Genomic DNA, 18,082 nt, shown 5'->3' on the forward strand with positions numbered 1-18,082 from the left:
CTCAGTCAAAACAAAATGTGATTAATACCAAGGGTTTCAATGTTATCACTTCATAAATAAACCATTAAGGCATATGAAATTATGACATATACAACTTTAAGATCAAACCCTTAACATAGTCTGGAGACTACAGCTGAATTTCCAAATCTGAAAGCTGAGACTGTGCTGTAAGAATAGGACCATTTCAGTTTAATGGTCTACTAGTAATAATATTAGAAGAAAAACTACCGGAGCACCATCAATCCATTTTGGACAAGCAGCTACCTTAGAATTATTAAAAAAACAAAAACAAAACCAAAACCCAACACTAAATCCTATGTTGCATGATCATAAAGCCAAGTTAAAAACTACACAGTTTAACACTAGAAAACTAAACATTATAAACTTAAGACAAAATGGTAAAAACTACTGTTAAACTTCTATATGGATATATTGCTATTAACCTATAAGAATATATGGAAAGTTTAATTTCATATTTCAAACAGTCTTGATAATTCTTACCTCTTGCTTTGCCAGCTCATGGCCTTGTCTAGGAGAACAATGGGGATGTGTATATGGAGGCTGGTGGGCCACTTTCAGCATCAAGTAATCAATGAGTTGTTCTCTAGAGGGATGCCTTGCCACAGATGCCTGAGGGGGATGATGTATTTGACTATAATTTGCCTGAGGCCTGAGAGGCTGGCCCATCTGTCCATTACTCAAAGGCATCTAAGAAAAACATGAGTTATCTTTGAAATGACCAGTAATAATGTCTTATTACAAGTACTTGGATATTCTTGGAGCAATGCAAATACACTGGTTTTAACATTATACACCATTAAATATACTGAGTTACTCACTATATTCTTCTAATTTTAATCCTTCCAAAAGAAATAAAGTTATTATGCCTTAATTCTAAACTTGCTTGAATGTTTACTGATTGAATCTATCAGCAAACTTTTAAATGAAGGTCTCATCTATGTTTTAAATTAATTGCTTTTCTGTTCTAGGTATAAATCTACTGTTACACTTACCAATGTTAAAGTAGGAAACAAGTATATTGAAAAACTTTTAACTATTGATATACACAAGACAAATTTTATATACTAAAAAAAAAAATTAACCTTAAGTTAGCTTATTAGAAGGGTATCCTTTTCTCATACCAAATAATAACATACATACACAAAAGGTGTATGTAATTATGCTTTTCCTCGAGAAAAAAACTAATTGAGAAGTGTAATTTTTTTCTTAATTTGACTATGTTTTCTAACTTTATTTCAGCCTTTTCAGAAGTAACAAGTCAATTCAGCTATTTACACAGAAATTAAGTGATTAATTCTTTATGCATGTGTGCATTATCAGTAATTTTCAAGCTTTCTAAATAATAATTCTATGGAATATTAAACACACAAGAGTTAAAACAGATGTTTTACTTTATTTCTCTTAAAAAAAACCCACTTTTTTTTGAGATTATTAGTTTGCTGCTAATGAACTATGTTTAATACCGCCCCCCATGTATTAAGAAACTGAACTTGAATTTTAGACTTAGGACTACATTTGTAGTGAACAGCTTATTCTATTCTATAAAGAATCTAGCTAAAAACAATCAAAATTCATACTATAAATGTCCACATGTAAAAAAAACTTTTACACAGAAGAGGAAATAAATGCTTCCATTATTCAATCATTTAAGAGGATATAAATGCTTCCATTATTCAATCATTTAAATTTCCTTGTTGGGTGACAGAAAATAATTTCTGTTCACAAGGCAATTAGCAGAAAACCAAAATTTCCTTTAAATTATCCAAAAATAGAAGTTTGGCAAAAGTTCCAGAACTGTATGCTGTGAACTTATATCTTGCTAAAGATAAAAAAGGTTTGGTGTTTAGGAAGAAAACTATACTTTAAAAAGTAGGTGCATGCATGTCATGCTGTAAGTGCAGGTCAGACAACTTCTAGGGGTCTACTCTCTTTCCACTGTGTAGGCTCCAGAGACCAACCTTATGCCAGACTCAAGGGCAGCTGCCTATATCCACTAAGCCAACTTTCTTGCTTCATCTCCCTGACCTTGTAGCCCACACTGGCCTCAAACTATCTATCTTCCAGCAGTGGGTTTCAAGTGCCAGGACACAGACATGCCACTACACTGAACCTATCCTATTCTATTTTGTTTGTTTTTCTAGACAGGGTTTTTCTGTGTAGCCTTGGCTGTCCTGGAACTCACTCTGTAGACCAGGCTGGCCTCAAACTCACAGAGATCCACCTGCCTCTGCCTCCTGAGTGCTAGGATTAAAGGCGTGAGCCTATCCTATTCATAAAAGCTGCCAACACTTGGATATTTGGTTTTGTTTAAATCATTGTTAAACATAATATATTAAGCTATGTTTAGCAGTGCCTCATGAAATTAAAAAAAAAAAGCGTTAAGAACTAAGCTGTAAGGTACATGTTAAAAAGGAAAAGAAATTGAGAGACAGCTTTGAATTAAAAGGAAAGGGATAAAATAAATAAGCATGTATGAGCTTATATATCAGATGGCTGGATGCCTACCCACAGGAGCAACTTAAGAGTTGTAGATAATAAACATAACTCCTAATTATTTTATCTGGTACACTAGAGAAATGTAATTGGTTAAAACAAAAATAGCTGAGAGAGAATAAGAATTACATCTGACATTGCCACAAACAATCTATATGTAAGTTTTTTCCTACAAAATACTAAAAAACACAATGATCACCTCTTCTACTATATACAAAAATAGGTCTTTCAAGGTGATTGCTAATTCTATCTAGACATTTTCAAATGTTTTTAATTAGCAGTAAAATATTCTAGAATGCACAATTTAAGATAAAGTTATTGTTTAACTCTCCAAAAAGGCTTAAAGAATGCCAAAAAGTCCTTGACTCAAATGCTAACATAAGCAGGTGGAACTATAGCAAGCAATGTAACTATAAATTGATTCTCTAGTGTGAAAAATCATGGAATAGACAGAAACAGCAGAGTCAAATTCTACTTGTATTTATGAATCATTTAAAAATAATCCTACATAATCAAAGCAAGAAAGGCCTTATGAAAGTATTTTCAAAGTACACATGTGATTTTAGATTCAAACACTGGAAAGCATAGCAAGCTCAAAGACACTGCTTTGTTCATGTGCTTGGGCACCTACTTTCATGAAGCTGTCTGGAAGATCTCTGTGACTAAGTGCACCTGGTGAGTAGTTCTGTTCTCCTGAAATCAATCTATCATCTTGGCAAGTATCTCCTGGACTGGATGTCTGAGGATGCTTCAAATGAGGAAGAAAAAAAGTAAACAAATAATATACTTTAAGATGTGAAACAAAACGATGATGATGCATGAAAGAAGACTAGGAAAGAATCACTGCTGGATTCCAGAAAAGGAAGACCCGAGTCAGACACTACAATCACTGCCGTCAGCTCCTTAGCTTCTTCAAAGGCACATGGCAACATTTGTCCCTGGAATGTGTAAAAATGTAAAAGACAGACACTGCTGACTTTTTATAATATATACCATTTCATGTTCTTTCCTTTTAGTTGGACTTATACTCATAACTTAATATTTTTAGTCAGTAAGTGTAGCCAGTGGTTAAAGCTAATTCTCTCCAATTTTAAAAGCAACAAATATATTATTGTTAAGCACTAAAGAAACTGTTTTTGATTAAAAGAAAGTGAATTGATATTGATTTGATCTCATGATACTACCCAGAACTCCTCTTGATTACAATAATGTGTAAAACCAATAAACCTACCGTGTAAAACCAATAAACCTACCGTGTAAAACTTGCTATGCCATAATTCTGTCACATTAACATTGGCTCAACATTTTAAAGACACTGTTTTAAAGAAATGCTTTAAAATAACTAATTCATATCTCCATATGCTAAGTATTTGCTCATTACAGTTTATCTTAATGATAACCTTAGAGAAAAAATGCTAAATGTCATTAACCTTGATTAGTTATTATTATAAATATGATAGGAATAAGACATCTATATTCACCTTAAATTAATTCTAAGCACACTTAATTTAGAAAATAAAGCATAGTATGTTTTACTGCTACTTTCAATCTTTCAAAACAGTATATGCTTAGCAGCAAAGAAATATAAATTTTATACTGAAATATAACTCAAAATATACTCCATTATAATATACCGTGGAACACATACAATTTTGAGGATTTGTAATTTAATCTTAAAAAATAATATCTGCAACAAACTTATCATGTCCAGTTAGTTGCTAGTTCAAAGTATGGCTTAGCATTTTTTGGGTGTGATTTGAACTAATTTTGTGTTTCATTTTTCTTTTTTTGTGATATATATTTAGAATATATAATCATCAACATAGCTCACATCTAGAAACTTAAACTCAAGCCTGAATAGACAACTATGCTTATGCACTCTTTAAAAGAGCAAGCATATCATGAATGAAAAACTAAAATTCAAAGTCTGTGTAGACTTTAAATCTAAGAAAAATAAGGGCAAATATTATTGTACAGAATGGCAAAGATTCCTGAGTTAATGAAAGCCACTCATGGTCTGCCGAAATGAAAGGCTGGCTCAGCATTCATCAGCCTTTTCTTCATCTTTTACACTAAGAAGCTCAATGATTGCTGTTGCTACATAGCAAAAAAACCAAGTAATGGCAGATGGCGGAACACAGGGCAAGACCAGCTCAGAGCACTCACAGCAAACTGAGTCCAGGAAACTGCTCCTGCTTTAGATGGAACAGAGAACAGCCAAGGAGGAAGTCAGAAGCTATCTGAGAAACAAGTGAAGCACCTAGAACAATCAAAGCGTCAAAATGGAAATAAACTACAAGATGGAATAAAATAAGGTTGTAGAGAAGAAAGGTCTGTGAGGGGAGAAGGGGACATTTATTTAGAGGCTGTGCTACCACTGTTAAGTCCTTACTGAGCCACGACAGACTTGTGTTGTTCATTCGTGGCAGTCCTTATAACTTACTCTTAAACTTTCACTACATAGTAAATCTTTTTACCACCAAGGACCATGATGAAATGTGTTCAATTAAGATTTGGATTTTTCCTTTCTGTGGAACTTTTACAACTTCTGCAGTCTCATATTTAGTTATATTCAGTGAAAAATGGTTATAGTTTGGTGCATACAGTGCTTTTTATTAGTTGGTTCTTAATTACTAGACTTATAAATAACCCCTGGCTAAATCATTAACTTATGACTAAAGACATTGGAGACAGAAGTTGTAGAACTCAGCCAGAAATAATCCAGAAAATACAAAGATTTCTAATTCACAGAACTATTCCCCCTAGAAATGTCGAAACACTTAAGACCTGAATTTTCTCATGTGTGTGATAAAAGTACTAGCCTACTGTCGGTACTCACTCGAAAAATGTGCCCACCAGAACCTCGTCCGTCTGCAACACTCAGGGCAAGGCTGCCCTGGCTGCCATGCAGAGCCCTAGAGCTGCCATAGTGAGAACTGCTCACAGCAGTGACAGTGGAATTAAAGGACCTTGACAGCATACTCTGAATAAGAAAGGGTAGATTCACAGAAGATTAGCGTAGCATGCAAAATCCACAGGACATGTTATGCACACAGATTATGTACAAGTAATCCCACCCATACCACCAACAAGTATCATGCAACACTGAATTCAGAGCCAGAAAGAAACTGATACATACATACAGCTATATAACAATACACATACATATAAAGAACATGGATAATCATAATGTCCAATCACATGCTTAAGAACTAAAGAAGAACAAACATACAATTGCTTTTATTAGACACTCTCATTTCCTTTATGCCTAATATGTCTGAACTAGAAACTGACCACATACCCAGGTGTGTTTATTTATATAAAGTTGTATATAAGCAAATTTCTCACCATCAGATGAATTTACCAGCAACCAGTAGTTCTAAGTCAAATAAATTTCTAAAGGATTTATTTAATTCTACAGGAATTCTCTTTTTAAAAAACATCAACATTTAAACATACGTGCTACAGCAAAATGTCTTTGTAATAAATGCCTGGTTATCATTTTCATTCTTTTAGAAACTTATTTTCCACATTTTGCAAAACATCTTAAATTGTAGGATGTGATGTAACTTTTAAAAATATTTTTTTATTTTTATTTATGTACATGTGTTTATGCACACATGTATGTATGCCCAGTATGTGAATGCCCATAGAGACCAGAAGAGGGCATCAGATCTCCTGGAGTTGGAGTTATAAAAGGTGTGAACCACTTCACATAGGTGCTGGGAACAAAACTTGAGTCCTCTATAGAGTGTCTGTCATTCTACAATTATCAAAACAATTCTAGGCATGTGTTAAAAATTTCCCGCCGGGCGGGTGGTGGCGCACGCCTTTAATCCCAGCACTCAGGAGGCAGAGCCAGGTGGATCTCTGTGAGTTCAAGGCCAGCCTGGGCTACCAAGTGAGTTCCAGGAAAGCACGAAGCTACACAGAGAAACCCTGTCTCGAAAAAAACAACAAAAAAAACAAAACAACAACAACAAAAAATCCCATTCAAACAAATAGTTATTGCATCCTAGAGTTAGTGGTGGTCCAATGATAGTATCCTTCCTCAGTCTGGGTTTTTATGAAGACCCTTGTATCTGACCCAAGAATTTAAGATGCACCTTAATAAATACACTGCTGACTTTCATCATTCCTAGACTTATTATTAGCTGCTGCTTTTCAGTGTGGATGGGGCTTGATGGCTAAAATAGGAAAACTGTATTTTAGGCATGGAATGCTATTAAAATAGAGAAATGTAATAATAACAAGCATTTACATATTACTCTTAGGAAATAAGTACCTTCTCTAGATTTTTGAAGTTGATAACTACTACCAAGAAATAACGCAAGCTTCCAAAAGGAAAAAAGATTTATAAAATTACTACTCCTTGGTTATTTTGTAGATTCTGGTGGATAGGCTTTTTTTCAGCTGAGGATTGAATCCAGGGCCTTGCGCTTGCTAGGCAAGCGCTCTACCACTGAGCTAAATTTGCCAGGCTGTTTTGTAGATTCTAAGGTATTGATTTTAACATGTTAACTTGATTAAATGCTAGGCACAATGTCCTAGACACTGTTATTCAATATTGCTGATGGTTATCTAACAGCAAGAAAACAGGGCTGAGTACAAACCTCAGTGGTAGCCAAGACTGAGAAGAGTGATGCTCAACCTTCCTAATGCTGCAACTCTTAACTACAGTTCCTCATGTCGTGCTGACCCCATCCATAAAACTATTTCATTGCTACTTCCTAACAGTAATATTGCTACTGTTATGAATCATAATGTTAGTATCTGATATGCAGTCCCCAAGGGGTTGTAACCACAGGTTGAGAACCACTGTCCTAGATGGACACCTACCATCTAACAAGATTAAGTAAATTAGACAATGACCACTTTGTTTTAATATAATATGGTTTGGGGACTTCATATCTCAGTTTTTATACAGGTAGGGATATAAGCAAATACTGGTATTAGTGATAATTCAACTCTGACAGAAAACTAGCCTTGAACTCACAGTGATCCACCTGCCTCTGCCTCCAGAGTGTTGGGATTAAAGGTGTGTCACAACCACCCAGTTTAATTCCTTTCAAACTTTCCTTGTTAGTTTAATTAAGTCAGTGGTGAAATCTTCAGAGTAAAATCTGTTTCATGTGTTTGAATTCCTAGTACAGTTTTTTTTAATGGATAAAGGAGAGGGTTATAGCTAAAAGGTCATAAACCCATATACTTCAATAAACTATTATCTTCTGTGCAAAGCAAAAAATTATAATACCTCAAAAGGTAAGGGAAGCATTTTCCCATGCTGCCTCCTCTACCATCTTGAATTACCATATGTGTAAGGAAGGAACAGGGGTCCTTTACTATCCTCCAACATCTTGAACCAATTATTTCAAGTTTACAGTCTAAATCTTGTTGCTATTAAAGTAGCTAATTAGTAGCACCATTATGAAGTACTCATATTGCCTACATATGCTACTATTCTCACTAATGAAAAATTCCCAGAGTACAGCAATTTTTATTCTATAAATAAAAAAGGCAACTTCCAGAATCTTATGTAATGCTTTTAGAACATTTTGAACACAAGAAAATAAAGTATGTTTCTGTACTATAATAAAGGCTAGAAATAACTACATGCCATATTATCACATCAAATTCAATTAACTCAAAATCAAGTGAGCTATAACTTGCCAAATCTCCACACTGCATCACAATGCTTTAAAAACTCCATTCTCAAAACTATTAGGAGTAAAAAAAAAAAAGTTGATATTAAGTACAGTTTTTAAATTTCTTTCTTTCATCCAAGACACTAAAGGGTATTTTAGGTTAGTGAGGATACAGGTGCTTGTACCACCATGCCTGACCCCCGGGATCCCTGAAAGTTTTCCTCTGATGACTGTGTAGGCGTGTACACACACACACACACACACACACACACACACACACACACACACACTCACAATGTAATTAAAACATTTTTTAAAATTACATTAACATGTCTTGCAAGTTCATCTCTACAAAAGCCATAATCTTAAGTGAGGTATGAATCATCAATTCATTCTGAACACATTTGCCTGGGAAATCCTAAAATGCTTCTTCGATCATTATCAATTGTCAGTTCGTTACAAAAAATGGCCTATCATTCATTGTATCATACTGACAATTTCCTCCCGGGCCTTTAAAATGATTCCCTTCCTGAGACATAACATGGGTTATCCTGGGCTAGTTACTCAGCTGTTCTGACCCTCAATTTCCTTCATAAAATGTGGTGATATAAAGAACTACAGGAACTAAGGAAAGTGGGGAGTTGGAGAGGGAGTCTTCCCCAGGGAAGAGGACACCACCTGACTGTCCAGTACCAAATAGTCAGACCTGAAAACATACCTACAAGTAACATTGTTATGAAATGAGCAGGTTCTATTTAAGAATAAACACGTGTATACACAGATGCACATAATAACAAATTAAAAAGAGGACATGAATTTGAAAGTGTTCGGAGGAGCATATGAGAGGATTGGAAGGGAGGAACAGGAAGGGGAAAATTATCATTATATTATATATATATTATAATCTCAAAAACAATTTTTAATGTGGTGATAAGAGTATCTTACGGTTCTGTGTAAGTTTAGAACTATTTTATACAAGCTATACTAACTATGCCTCCTGGCACTGTGTGAGTACTAGTAAACTTAACTGTTAGGACATTCTATTTCTATAACTCAACCCACACACTATCAAATTTTCTCAAAAATAAGTAAGTCCCTAATTCAGCCAAGGTGAAGGCCTTGTCTCTCCCTGTTCTCAGCTTTCTTACCTGAGAAAAACTGTTCGTTTTTGAGACAGGGTATCATGTAGCTCCAGGCAGACCCTGAATTCCTGTCTCTACCCACCAAGGGCTATGATTACAGAGGTGCACAGCTGATGAGAAAATTTAATCTCTCTCCCTCCCTCGCTCCCTCTAGTCAGCTTTGGGTTTAAATCCAGTCTTCCGGTTTCCTTTCTTACAAGTCTTCTATTTCATTAATCCACTGAATTAACTGTTGGCTTTCAGGACACAACTATAAAGCTGTCACATATTTTCTAAGAAACTGTTTATCAAATTTATAAATACATATTCTACACAGTAAAAAACAAAAAAGTTAAAAGGCACACTCAACAATGAGCTAGATGCTACTTGCTTCATATTTACTGAAGTCCAGACACACAGAATAGTGGGAGAATCAGCCAATTATGATGTAAACTACACCAAATAAAAACCTTCCTCTGTACCCGCATCCCCTCCTCATCTCCAGTAATAGTGGAATTTCCAATAGCCCACTTAGGCAAAGCACAAGCCTTCACGTTTTGTCCCTCATGCACAGTGACTAGTTACAGGAATATTCAACTAGAAACAAACCTTGTGGGTGTCTACTTCCAAAGTCTCTTGAATTCATCCCTCTATATCAGCCCTATTGACAAGCAGCTCACGCACTCTCACCCGAGTCTCTTTGACAAGAGCTTTCTCTCTAAAATCCCCTTCTACATGGACAACACAAGTTTATTATAAATTAGAGCCGTGTTCCTCCTCATCGCAGATTAAGAAATTTTCAAATTCCCAGCAAAATGCATACAAATTCAACAGCGAGTTAGAGTTATAGCAAACAGGAAAGATGAAGGAGCTACAGCTGACAGATTACAGGCTAAAAATCTAACAATTACAGGCTGAGACTTAATACAATTGGATAGAAGGTAATAACCATACTTTATGCATTTTTCTTAAAAAATTAAAGAATTTAGAAAATAGACTAGATACGTTCAGCTGCATTTAAAAACATTATATATTTAATAAATAGAGAAATGATAACTTCTAAAATAAAACCCAGAGAGATATATAAAGCTGAGTCTGAACAAAACATCTTTGGGTGGGAGTGGGAAGGGAAACAAAGTCTATGTATTCTAGGCTGGCTTCAAACTGGTAATCCTCCTGCAGATGCCTAAGTACTACAGTTACAGGTGTATGACACCATGCCTGGCTAAAAGATTATATTTTATACATTTGGGCCACTATCAATGTACCCTTTCAAAAGACACAGATTTACAAACAAGGTTATGAGATGAACACAAGCATTAGTTATTTTACCAACATTTCCAAGTTGTATTATAGTTCCCAAAATACTCAAGTGAGTTGTTCAAGTACCTCAGAAATGCAATCCAGCAAAGGTAAGAATAAACACCATGCCAGAGTCATCTGTGTCAGTGATGTTGTTAGTTTATTTAATGTAGACTGGAGAAGAATGTTTTTGATGAAATATTTATGTGTGCAAATGAATTTCCTGTTAATTTTAGTAATTATTCAGTAAACTGGTATTTTCTTACAATATTTACATAATCATCACTGGTAGTAATCAGTTCAGAAAACACTGAACATGGTTGTCTATATGTATTGTATCTAGTATGCATGTACGGCTAAAAGACGCATGTAAGCACGAGGAGACAACGTGACCACCAGAGACGTCGAGGGGTAAGAAAGCAGCGTGCACACCCATCGCACTTGTCCTAGCTGAAGGTTAAATATAAAACTCTGTTCTAGCAACAGGGAAAAACACCTAGATTGTAAGTAGATAAAATTCAGACTGTCTTATTTCACTGATTAAAAACAAAGGATGAACCATTTCTAAGGAAAAATAAATAAATTCAGAAAGGGAGTTAAAAAAACATGATCAATTACCTTTTCTAACTTTTTGGCCTCAATATGTCGAAGTACTTGTTCTCGCCAGTCATGAGGAACTTTACTTTTTCCTGGAGGATCTAACAAAGAATGTTCAGAGCCAACCCTTGCGTTTGGTCTTTTTGAAGGACTAGTCCGTGAGTAATTGAAATCACTAACTGACATAGTTCTCTCTGGTATTTCGTTAATAGAGGGGCGGGCACTCTGAGGCCTCGAAGTATTTGGGCCATCAATGCTGTATGCTCGTGCAGAAAGAGGTCTCTGTGATCCTGACATCATTGGTGTTCTTCCCACTGAATGTAACTCTCTGTATGATAGATAATCTCCTTCAGAAATGTGAGTGCGCCTTGTGAGACCAGGATCACCAAGATTTATAGAAGCTGCTGAAGACACACTACTCTGTCGCTGAACTGCAGTCCGACTTCCTGTTGGAACTAGCCGGTCATTTGGGGAGATAGCCCACATTTCTCCATGTCTGGCTGGAGCAAGTCTCTGATGTAAATGGTATGCAGTATTGGCTCTAACATTGTTATGGTTAGAGAAATTCATATTGGCAGAATGCTTTGCGTAACTGTGATTTTCTGCACTCTCTGATCTAGGAAGGCGCTGAGGAGGAAAACTGACAGGATCTAGTTGTGAATTCTCTTTAGGGTGCCACAAACTGTCTTTGACTGTAGCAGTGCCACTGTACTGGACATTATACTGCGGAGGACCATAGAGTTGAGGTGTAGACTGTGGGCCAGTTACTATGGGAGGTCTTATCATATCTGGATCTTCAGGGTTGTGATTTGAATCAAACCTGAAAAGCGCCTTTGTACCTGCCATTAGGTCAGAAGACGAGGAAGAAGCAGTAAACACCTGCAGGGGCTGGTCATATAGCAGTGTAGCAGACTTGCTCCTGACTATGTTTTTCCCATCCACGGCCGAGGCGATTTTAACTGCTGCACTTGGTGGCTGAGGATCATCATCACAAAGAATGTCATAGATCTTTAAGCCTCCAGTCTCCATGTTCGTTATACTATGAGATTTCACGACAGACCCGACTGGACCACTTCTCTGAGGGGAGAGATCTTCAGTGCTTTTAGAAATACTCACGTCAGCAGAACTGGAGTTCTGTGGTTCAATCCTACTGGCAGACTGTGCAACTTCCTCAGAAAGACCATTTATCTTATTTATGGATTCCAAATTCGGATACTTATTTCCATTTTCTGTGTGCGGAGCTTCACTTTGAGAATGACTACTTAAAGAGCCTATATCCTGTGTCTTTGATCTTTCCTTTATTTCTGGCTGGAATGTATTATTTGTCACAAGTTTATTAAGATTCATGTTGATATGATCTAACTGGTGAGATTCATCAGATGCAACTCTTGAGTCATCTTTTTCAATCAGAACTAATCGCTCTTCAATATTCAAATCATATTCAGGCAACTTAAAATCCTTTTTATCATTAACTTTGAATTTTTCTTCTGGTGAACTGTTTAAAATATCTCCATTTTGTAAAAGGCTGTTAAAATTTTCATCTTCTTGCCTAAAATAAAATAATTTTATGAGAAAGTAATAAAGACAAGTTTTCCTGGTAACAGAGTCATTAATAACTATTTGATATGTATTGAACACAAGTTAAATAATTGATAGTGCCAGATGAAGACCTTAATTATAATATACAAATATTAAAACATCACTATAACCTATTGATATGTACAAGTTTTGTGGTTTTTTATCAGTTAAATAAAAAACTTTGTCAGGTAGTAGAGAATTATATTAAGTTAGAAAAATAAGTAAAACAGCTAAATATCAAGATTAATGCTGGCTGAAGAGATGACACAGAGGTTAAGAGCACTGACTGCTCTTCCAGAGGTCCTGAGTTCAATTTCCAGCAACCACATGGTGGCTCACAACCACTTGTAATGAGATCTGGTGCCCTCTTCTGTATACATAATAAACAAATGAATCTTTAAAAAAAAAAAGGTTAATGCTGTGGAATAATCCTTTTGTAGGGTACAGATTTGTCACTCAAACTGGTTTAATAAAAAGCTGACTTGCCAGTAGCCAGGCAGGAAGTATAGGTGGAACAACCAAACTAAAGATGATGGGATGAAGAAGGGCAGAGTCAGAGGAGATGCCAGCAGATGCAGAGGAAGCAGGATGTGTAGGAAATGAGGTAACAAGCCATGAGCCACATGGCAGAGGGTAGAAAGAAATATGCGTTAGTTTAAAATGTAAGAGTTAGCTAGTAACAAGCCTGAACTGTTGGCCGAGCATTTATAATATTAAGTCTCTGTGCTCGTTATCTGGGAAGCAACCTCAGGGACACAGGAAAACTCCGCCAACAGATTAATTTTCATCACAATGTTCAATCAAACTTTTTACAAAATAGGTTACCAGGGCTAAGCTAAGAACATGAACAGAATGGTGTATCTTCTGTCTTGTTTCACAAATGTGGGAAAGCTACATTTAGAGTCAGACAGTAACTTGAGTGATTAAGTAAATGGCATAGGACTATTTCACAAGTAATTCTGAAGCTTTACATTAACTGCATTAATAATAGGCTACCATTCTTAACAAGTGGTTATTAAATCCGAATATATAAACAATTAAGTTAAACTAAAACAACTATATAAACACCTAAGTTCATAAAGGGATCAAAAGAGAAACTACATAATCATTACTCAGTAGTACAATGTTATTTGGCAAATATTTCATAAATGTGCCATTCTAAAACTATAGAAAATATTTTATTTCTACTAGGTGGTATAGAATAGATAATATCCAGTCCTTGGCACTACACTAAAATTGCAGTTCACTACTAAAAAAGCATATAAAATGTACTCCTATACTCCTTGTTTAATACTTTTATTATATAAAAGGATGATTTATCCATACTACTTTCCAACAATAACATTAGCAAAGTTTCATATTTCAACAAATTAAGTATGTTCTTTAATGTGGAAGTGATTATAAAATCAGCATTTTACTAGGCCTATACTATAAAATTAAGAGAACGGATTATGTAATATTTGAAATCATATTCAGGGAGAATATTAGTATTCTTTTTACAGTAAGTCAAGAACAGTTTTTACTTAATATGTCTGCAAGTTAATAACAGTGTAACTCTAGTCATGGTTTAAAATATCTGTAAAACCAGAATGTGGTTCAGTAGCTGCCCAAATCTTTCCCTCAAGTAGACTTCTAGCTTACAAACTGAATCCACAGTTAGATAGCATTGTCTTGTTTTGATTAACTCTCATAACCAAGTTCCCCCCCCTCCCTTTTTTTCCAAGACAAGGTTTCTCTGTGTAGGTTAGCTCTGTAGACCATCCTGGCCTTGAACTCACAGAGATCCTCCTGCCTCTGCCTCCCAAGTGTGTGGACTAAAGATGACCAAGTTTCTTGAAAGCTTAAATAATAAAATGACTTTTAATCTTCTACTGAACCCAGAGTAAGAGACTTTAAGTTTACATACAGCTTTCTTTCAAAAGTTTTCCTAACAAAATTGAGGACAATATATAGCACCACACAAGAGGATCTGAATGAATTCTCAATGGCACTTCCTTAGAATGGTCCAGTATTTCCATGGTGTCTAAATGAGACATGCCCCACATAGGCTCAGGTGTGGGGGCACTTGGTCTCTAGTCGACGATGCTATTTGGGGGAACTTTAGGACGTGAGGTCTTTCCAAAAGAAGCCCGTTATTAGGGACCAGCTTTAAGAGTTTATAGCCTTGTCTCATTTCCAATTTGCTCTTTGCTTTCTAGCTTTGGTTAGAGATGTGATCTCTCAGCTGCCTGCTGCCAAGACTCGCCTCCACATTAAAAACTCTCACTTAGGAACCATAAACACACATCAGCTTTCCCCATACATCCTGTTTGGTCACGGTATTTTATCACAAAAACAGAAAGAAGATGGCCCCAGGGAGTGGGCAGCTGTAAAGACTCTGAGCAGGCTATTACTGGAGGACTGCGGAGAACTGCTGAAAGCTGTACTAAAAATGAAGCAGAGTACAGGTCACTCTAGGAGAACCTGGAGACTGCAGTGCTGAAAGAGCTGAGGAAGGGAGAGGTCCTGCTCAAGAACTGTCTTAGCTCCTGCGCTACTGGCCATCCGCTGGCATGTTGGCAAAGAGTTTGGCTGCCTTCTCTGTCCTAAGAACTTGCCCGATGTTAAACTAAGTAATATCCAGCTATGGCTATGTACACCTCTGATTCCAGTACAAGGGAGGCTGAAGCAGGAGGATCTCTGCGAGTTCAAGGTTAGCCAAGGTTATGTGGTAAGATTCTATCTAAAAACAAAACAAAAGTAATGAACTAATTTTCTTGGGGCATAAAATTTCAAGATAGTATGATGTTCAGTCTCTGACATAGTTACTATTGATTAATCTTTATACAAGTCTATAATGAAAAACAGCAAATAGAACAAAAGAAATGAAAAATGTACTGTTTGGAGAGAATAGAACACCAGAAAACTTAATATTACAGCCAATGCAAGTGCTAGAGAAGGGGATGTAATTGTTCTAGAGATATCACCATTAAGGACAGTGCCCTGCTCTGCACTAGAATAATGAGAAGGGTGCCCCTCAGGGCAAGACCCCACTCAGCTAGGCTTCCAACTCAGGAAAGAAACCTAAGAGGTTTTCTGCTCCCAGAAAGCAATTGCTTAACATATAAAAGATGCTACTAATGTGGAATGAGGCATCAAGGGCCCATCTCAAGCTGTCAATTTAACTTGCCAATGCCATCCATGGCATGAAATTGTAGGAGTCAGGTGGCCATGGATTCCTCCTATATAGTTGCAGAGAGCCACTGAGGACAGGCAAAGTTTGGCAAGGCTGGAGTTGCTGTGAAAGGGCCATGGAAGGCCATTGCATGAAACTCTGAAAGCAAAGCCTGGGTTGCAATAGAAACTCCAAACTGTTGGACACACCAGAATCACGAGACATCTGCCAAGAGCTGATTACGGAGAGATGTATACAAAAAGATGTATGCATAGGCCACAAAGCTAGACAGGCAGAACTTGACACCAGACATGGAGTTGTGGGACTTGGAGTTTGCTCTGCTGAGTTTTGGGCTTGCTTTACTTCAGTGTTCCCTCGCTACGACCTCATTCCTCCCTCCTAGAATGGTACTGTATATTCCATGCCATAGTATGCTGGAAGTACAGTTTTTGTTTTTTTAAGCTTTATAGGTTGGAATGTCACAGTTAAGAGATTGTCCTGAGTCTCTGAAGAGACCAGACTTTTGAATTGTGTTAAGACTGTTAAAGACCATGAGAACTTTAAAAATTGACTTATATGCACTCTACATTATGATATGGCCATGAGCCTATGGCGGACAGGGAAAGGAGCATTGCTGGATCATAGGAGTGGGCTTGAGAATTTATAGCTTTACGCCGCTTCCAGTTTGACCTCTTTGCTTTCTGCATATGGCTGGAGGTGTGATCTCTCAGCTTCCTACTCCAGCTGACTACTGCCATGCTTCTCTAACCATTAGAGACACTCCCTCTGGAACTGTAAGCCAAAATAAACCATTTCTTCCATAAACTGCTTTTGGTCATGACATTTTATCATAGCAACAGAATGTAATTAACATGATTTCTAAAATTAAAAAATCTTTCAATCTCTGAACTTCCTTAAATTGGCTGTTTATATGTTCTAACACCTTGAAATACTTATGTTTGTTCATTTCACCTAGAGATTAAGAACCTACTATATTTTGTTGTTTCTTTCTCAACTAAAAAAAAAAAGCTATTTTAAATTAGAACTGTATAACCACTAATCAATCAGTTTCAAAATGGAAGAAATATATTACCTAAGTCACTTGCATAACATTTGTGAAAACACTTATGTTTAGTCCTATATTTATTATTTGTAATATTTCTATTTATTATGTAAGTAAATAATCTTATTACATGTTCACGAACCTGATTTTGGAGTTACTATCCATAGATGTTTGTTTCACTGGAGAACAGAGTGAGGTGTCTTGACTGCTGTCAGTATTCAGAGAAACTGAGTCAGACATCCGAGATGGAGAAGAACAATTGCTGTTATTCTGATTGCTATTGTGTGTGACTTCATCTGACAAAGAATCTGTATCCTTTGCATCATCTGAAACAACAACAGAATATTTAAGAGCAATAGTAAGTTTAATAAGAATTAATGGAAAGTTTTTGTATTGATTCTATGTACAAGGTGATAAGTAGATAAGATAATCAGAGACATATCTGAAAATTAAATCCTAAATATATATAAAAATTAAAGAATTTTAAAGTAGTGGTATCATTTTCTTAATGCAATCAAAGTTAAGGGTACCTAAGATTTGATTTAGCTTACTGATATAATCAATGGACAGTTTACAAAGGCTACAACCATCTGTAATGGGATCTTGTGCCCTCTTCTGGCCTCCAGTCATACATGGTACATACATAATAGATAGATAGATAGATAGATAGATAGATAGATAGATAAATGAATAAATAAATCTTTAAAAAATATACTTAATCGTTTATAACCTCCCTATAGTTTTTTATTTTTATATTTATATCTATGTATGTATGTGCATTTGAGTGCAATATCCACAGAGGTCAGAGGTATCATTTCCCCTGGAGCTGAAGTAACAAAGTGAGCCACCCAACATGAGTGCTGGGAACCAAACATGGGTCCTCTGTATTTCTCCAACCTCAAAGAACTGCTTATAAAGTGGTAATCTCTGAGTATGTAAGATGGCTGTTTACCTAACAATGAAAAAAAACAAAACAAACCAGTATTTACATTCCGCTAAGGCATAAGTGTAAAAAGCAGTTTTGAAAACAGTTATTAAAAAAGCTCTTTTTAAAAAACTCAATTCTAGGCAAATCAAAGAATTAGTAAACCCAGACATAGCCATAGAG

General features: G+C 36.1%; 1 protein-coding gene across 7 annotated transcripts in view; it reads right to left on the minus strand.

The window, feature by feature from the left end:
- The window catches only part of Erbin (erbb2 interacting protein), a 107,917-nt gene that overhangs the window by 5,881 nt on the left and 83,954 nt on the right, over positions 1–18,082 (minus strand). For 2 of the 7 annotated variants that reach the window (XM_036207213.1, XM_036207212.1), the window contains exons 19-23: positions 17,117–17,300; positions 11,201–12,728; positions 5,354–5,497; positions 3,146–3,262; positions 502–708 (exon numbers count right to left, since the gene is read on the minus strand). In XM_036207213.1, coding sequence (XP_036063106.1) covers positions 502–708; positions 3,146–3,262; positions 5,354–5,497; positions 11,201–12,728; positions 17,117–17,300 — 2,180 coding nt within the window. The remainder of the gene's footprint in view (positions 1–501; positions 709–3,145; positions 3,263–5,353; positions 5,498–11,200; positions 12,729–17,116; positions 17,301–18,082) is intronic. The other 5 variants (XM_036207216.1, XM_036207215.1, XM_036207217.1 and 2 more) reach the window with 5 other exon arrangements.

This window comes from Onychomys torridus, chromosome 15 (assembly GCF_903995425.1).
Source record: "Onychomys torridus chromosome 15, mOncTor1.1, whole genome shotgun sequence".
Lineage (NCBI taxonomy): Eukaryota > Metazoa > Chordata > Mammalia > Rodentia > Cricetidae > Onychomys > Onychomys torridus.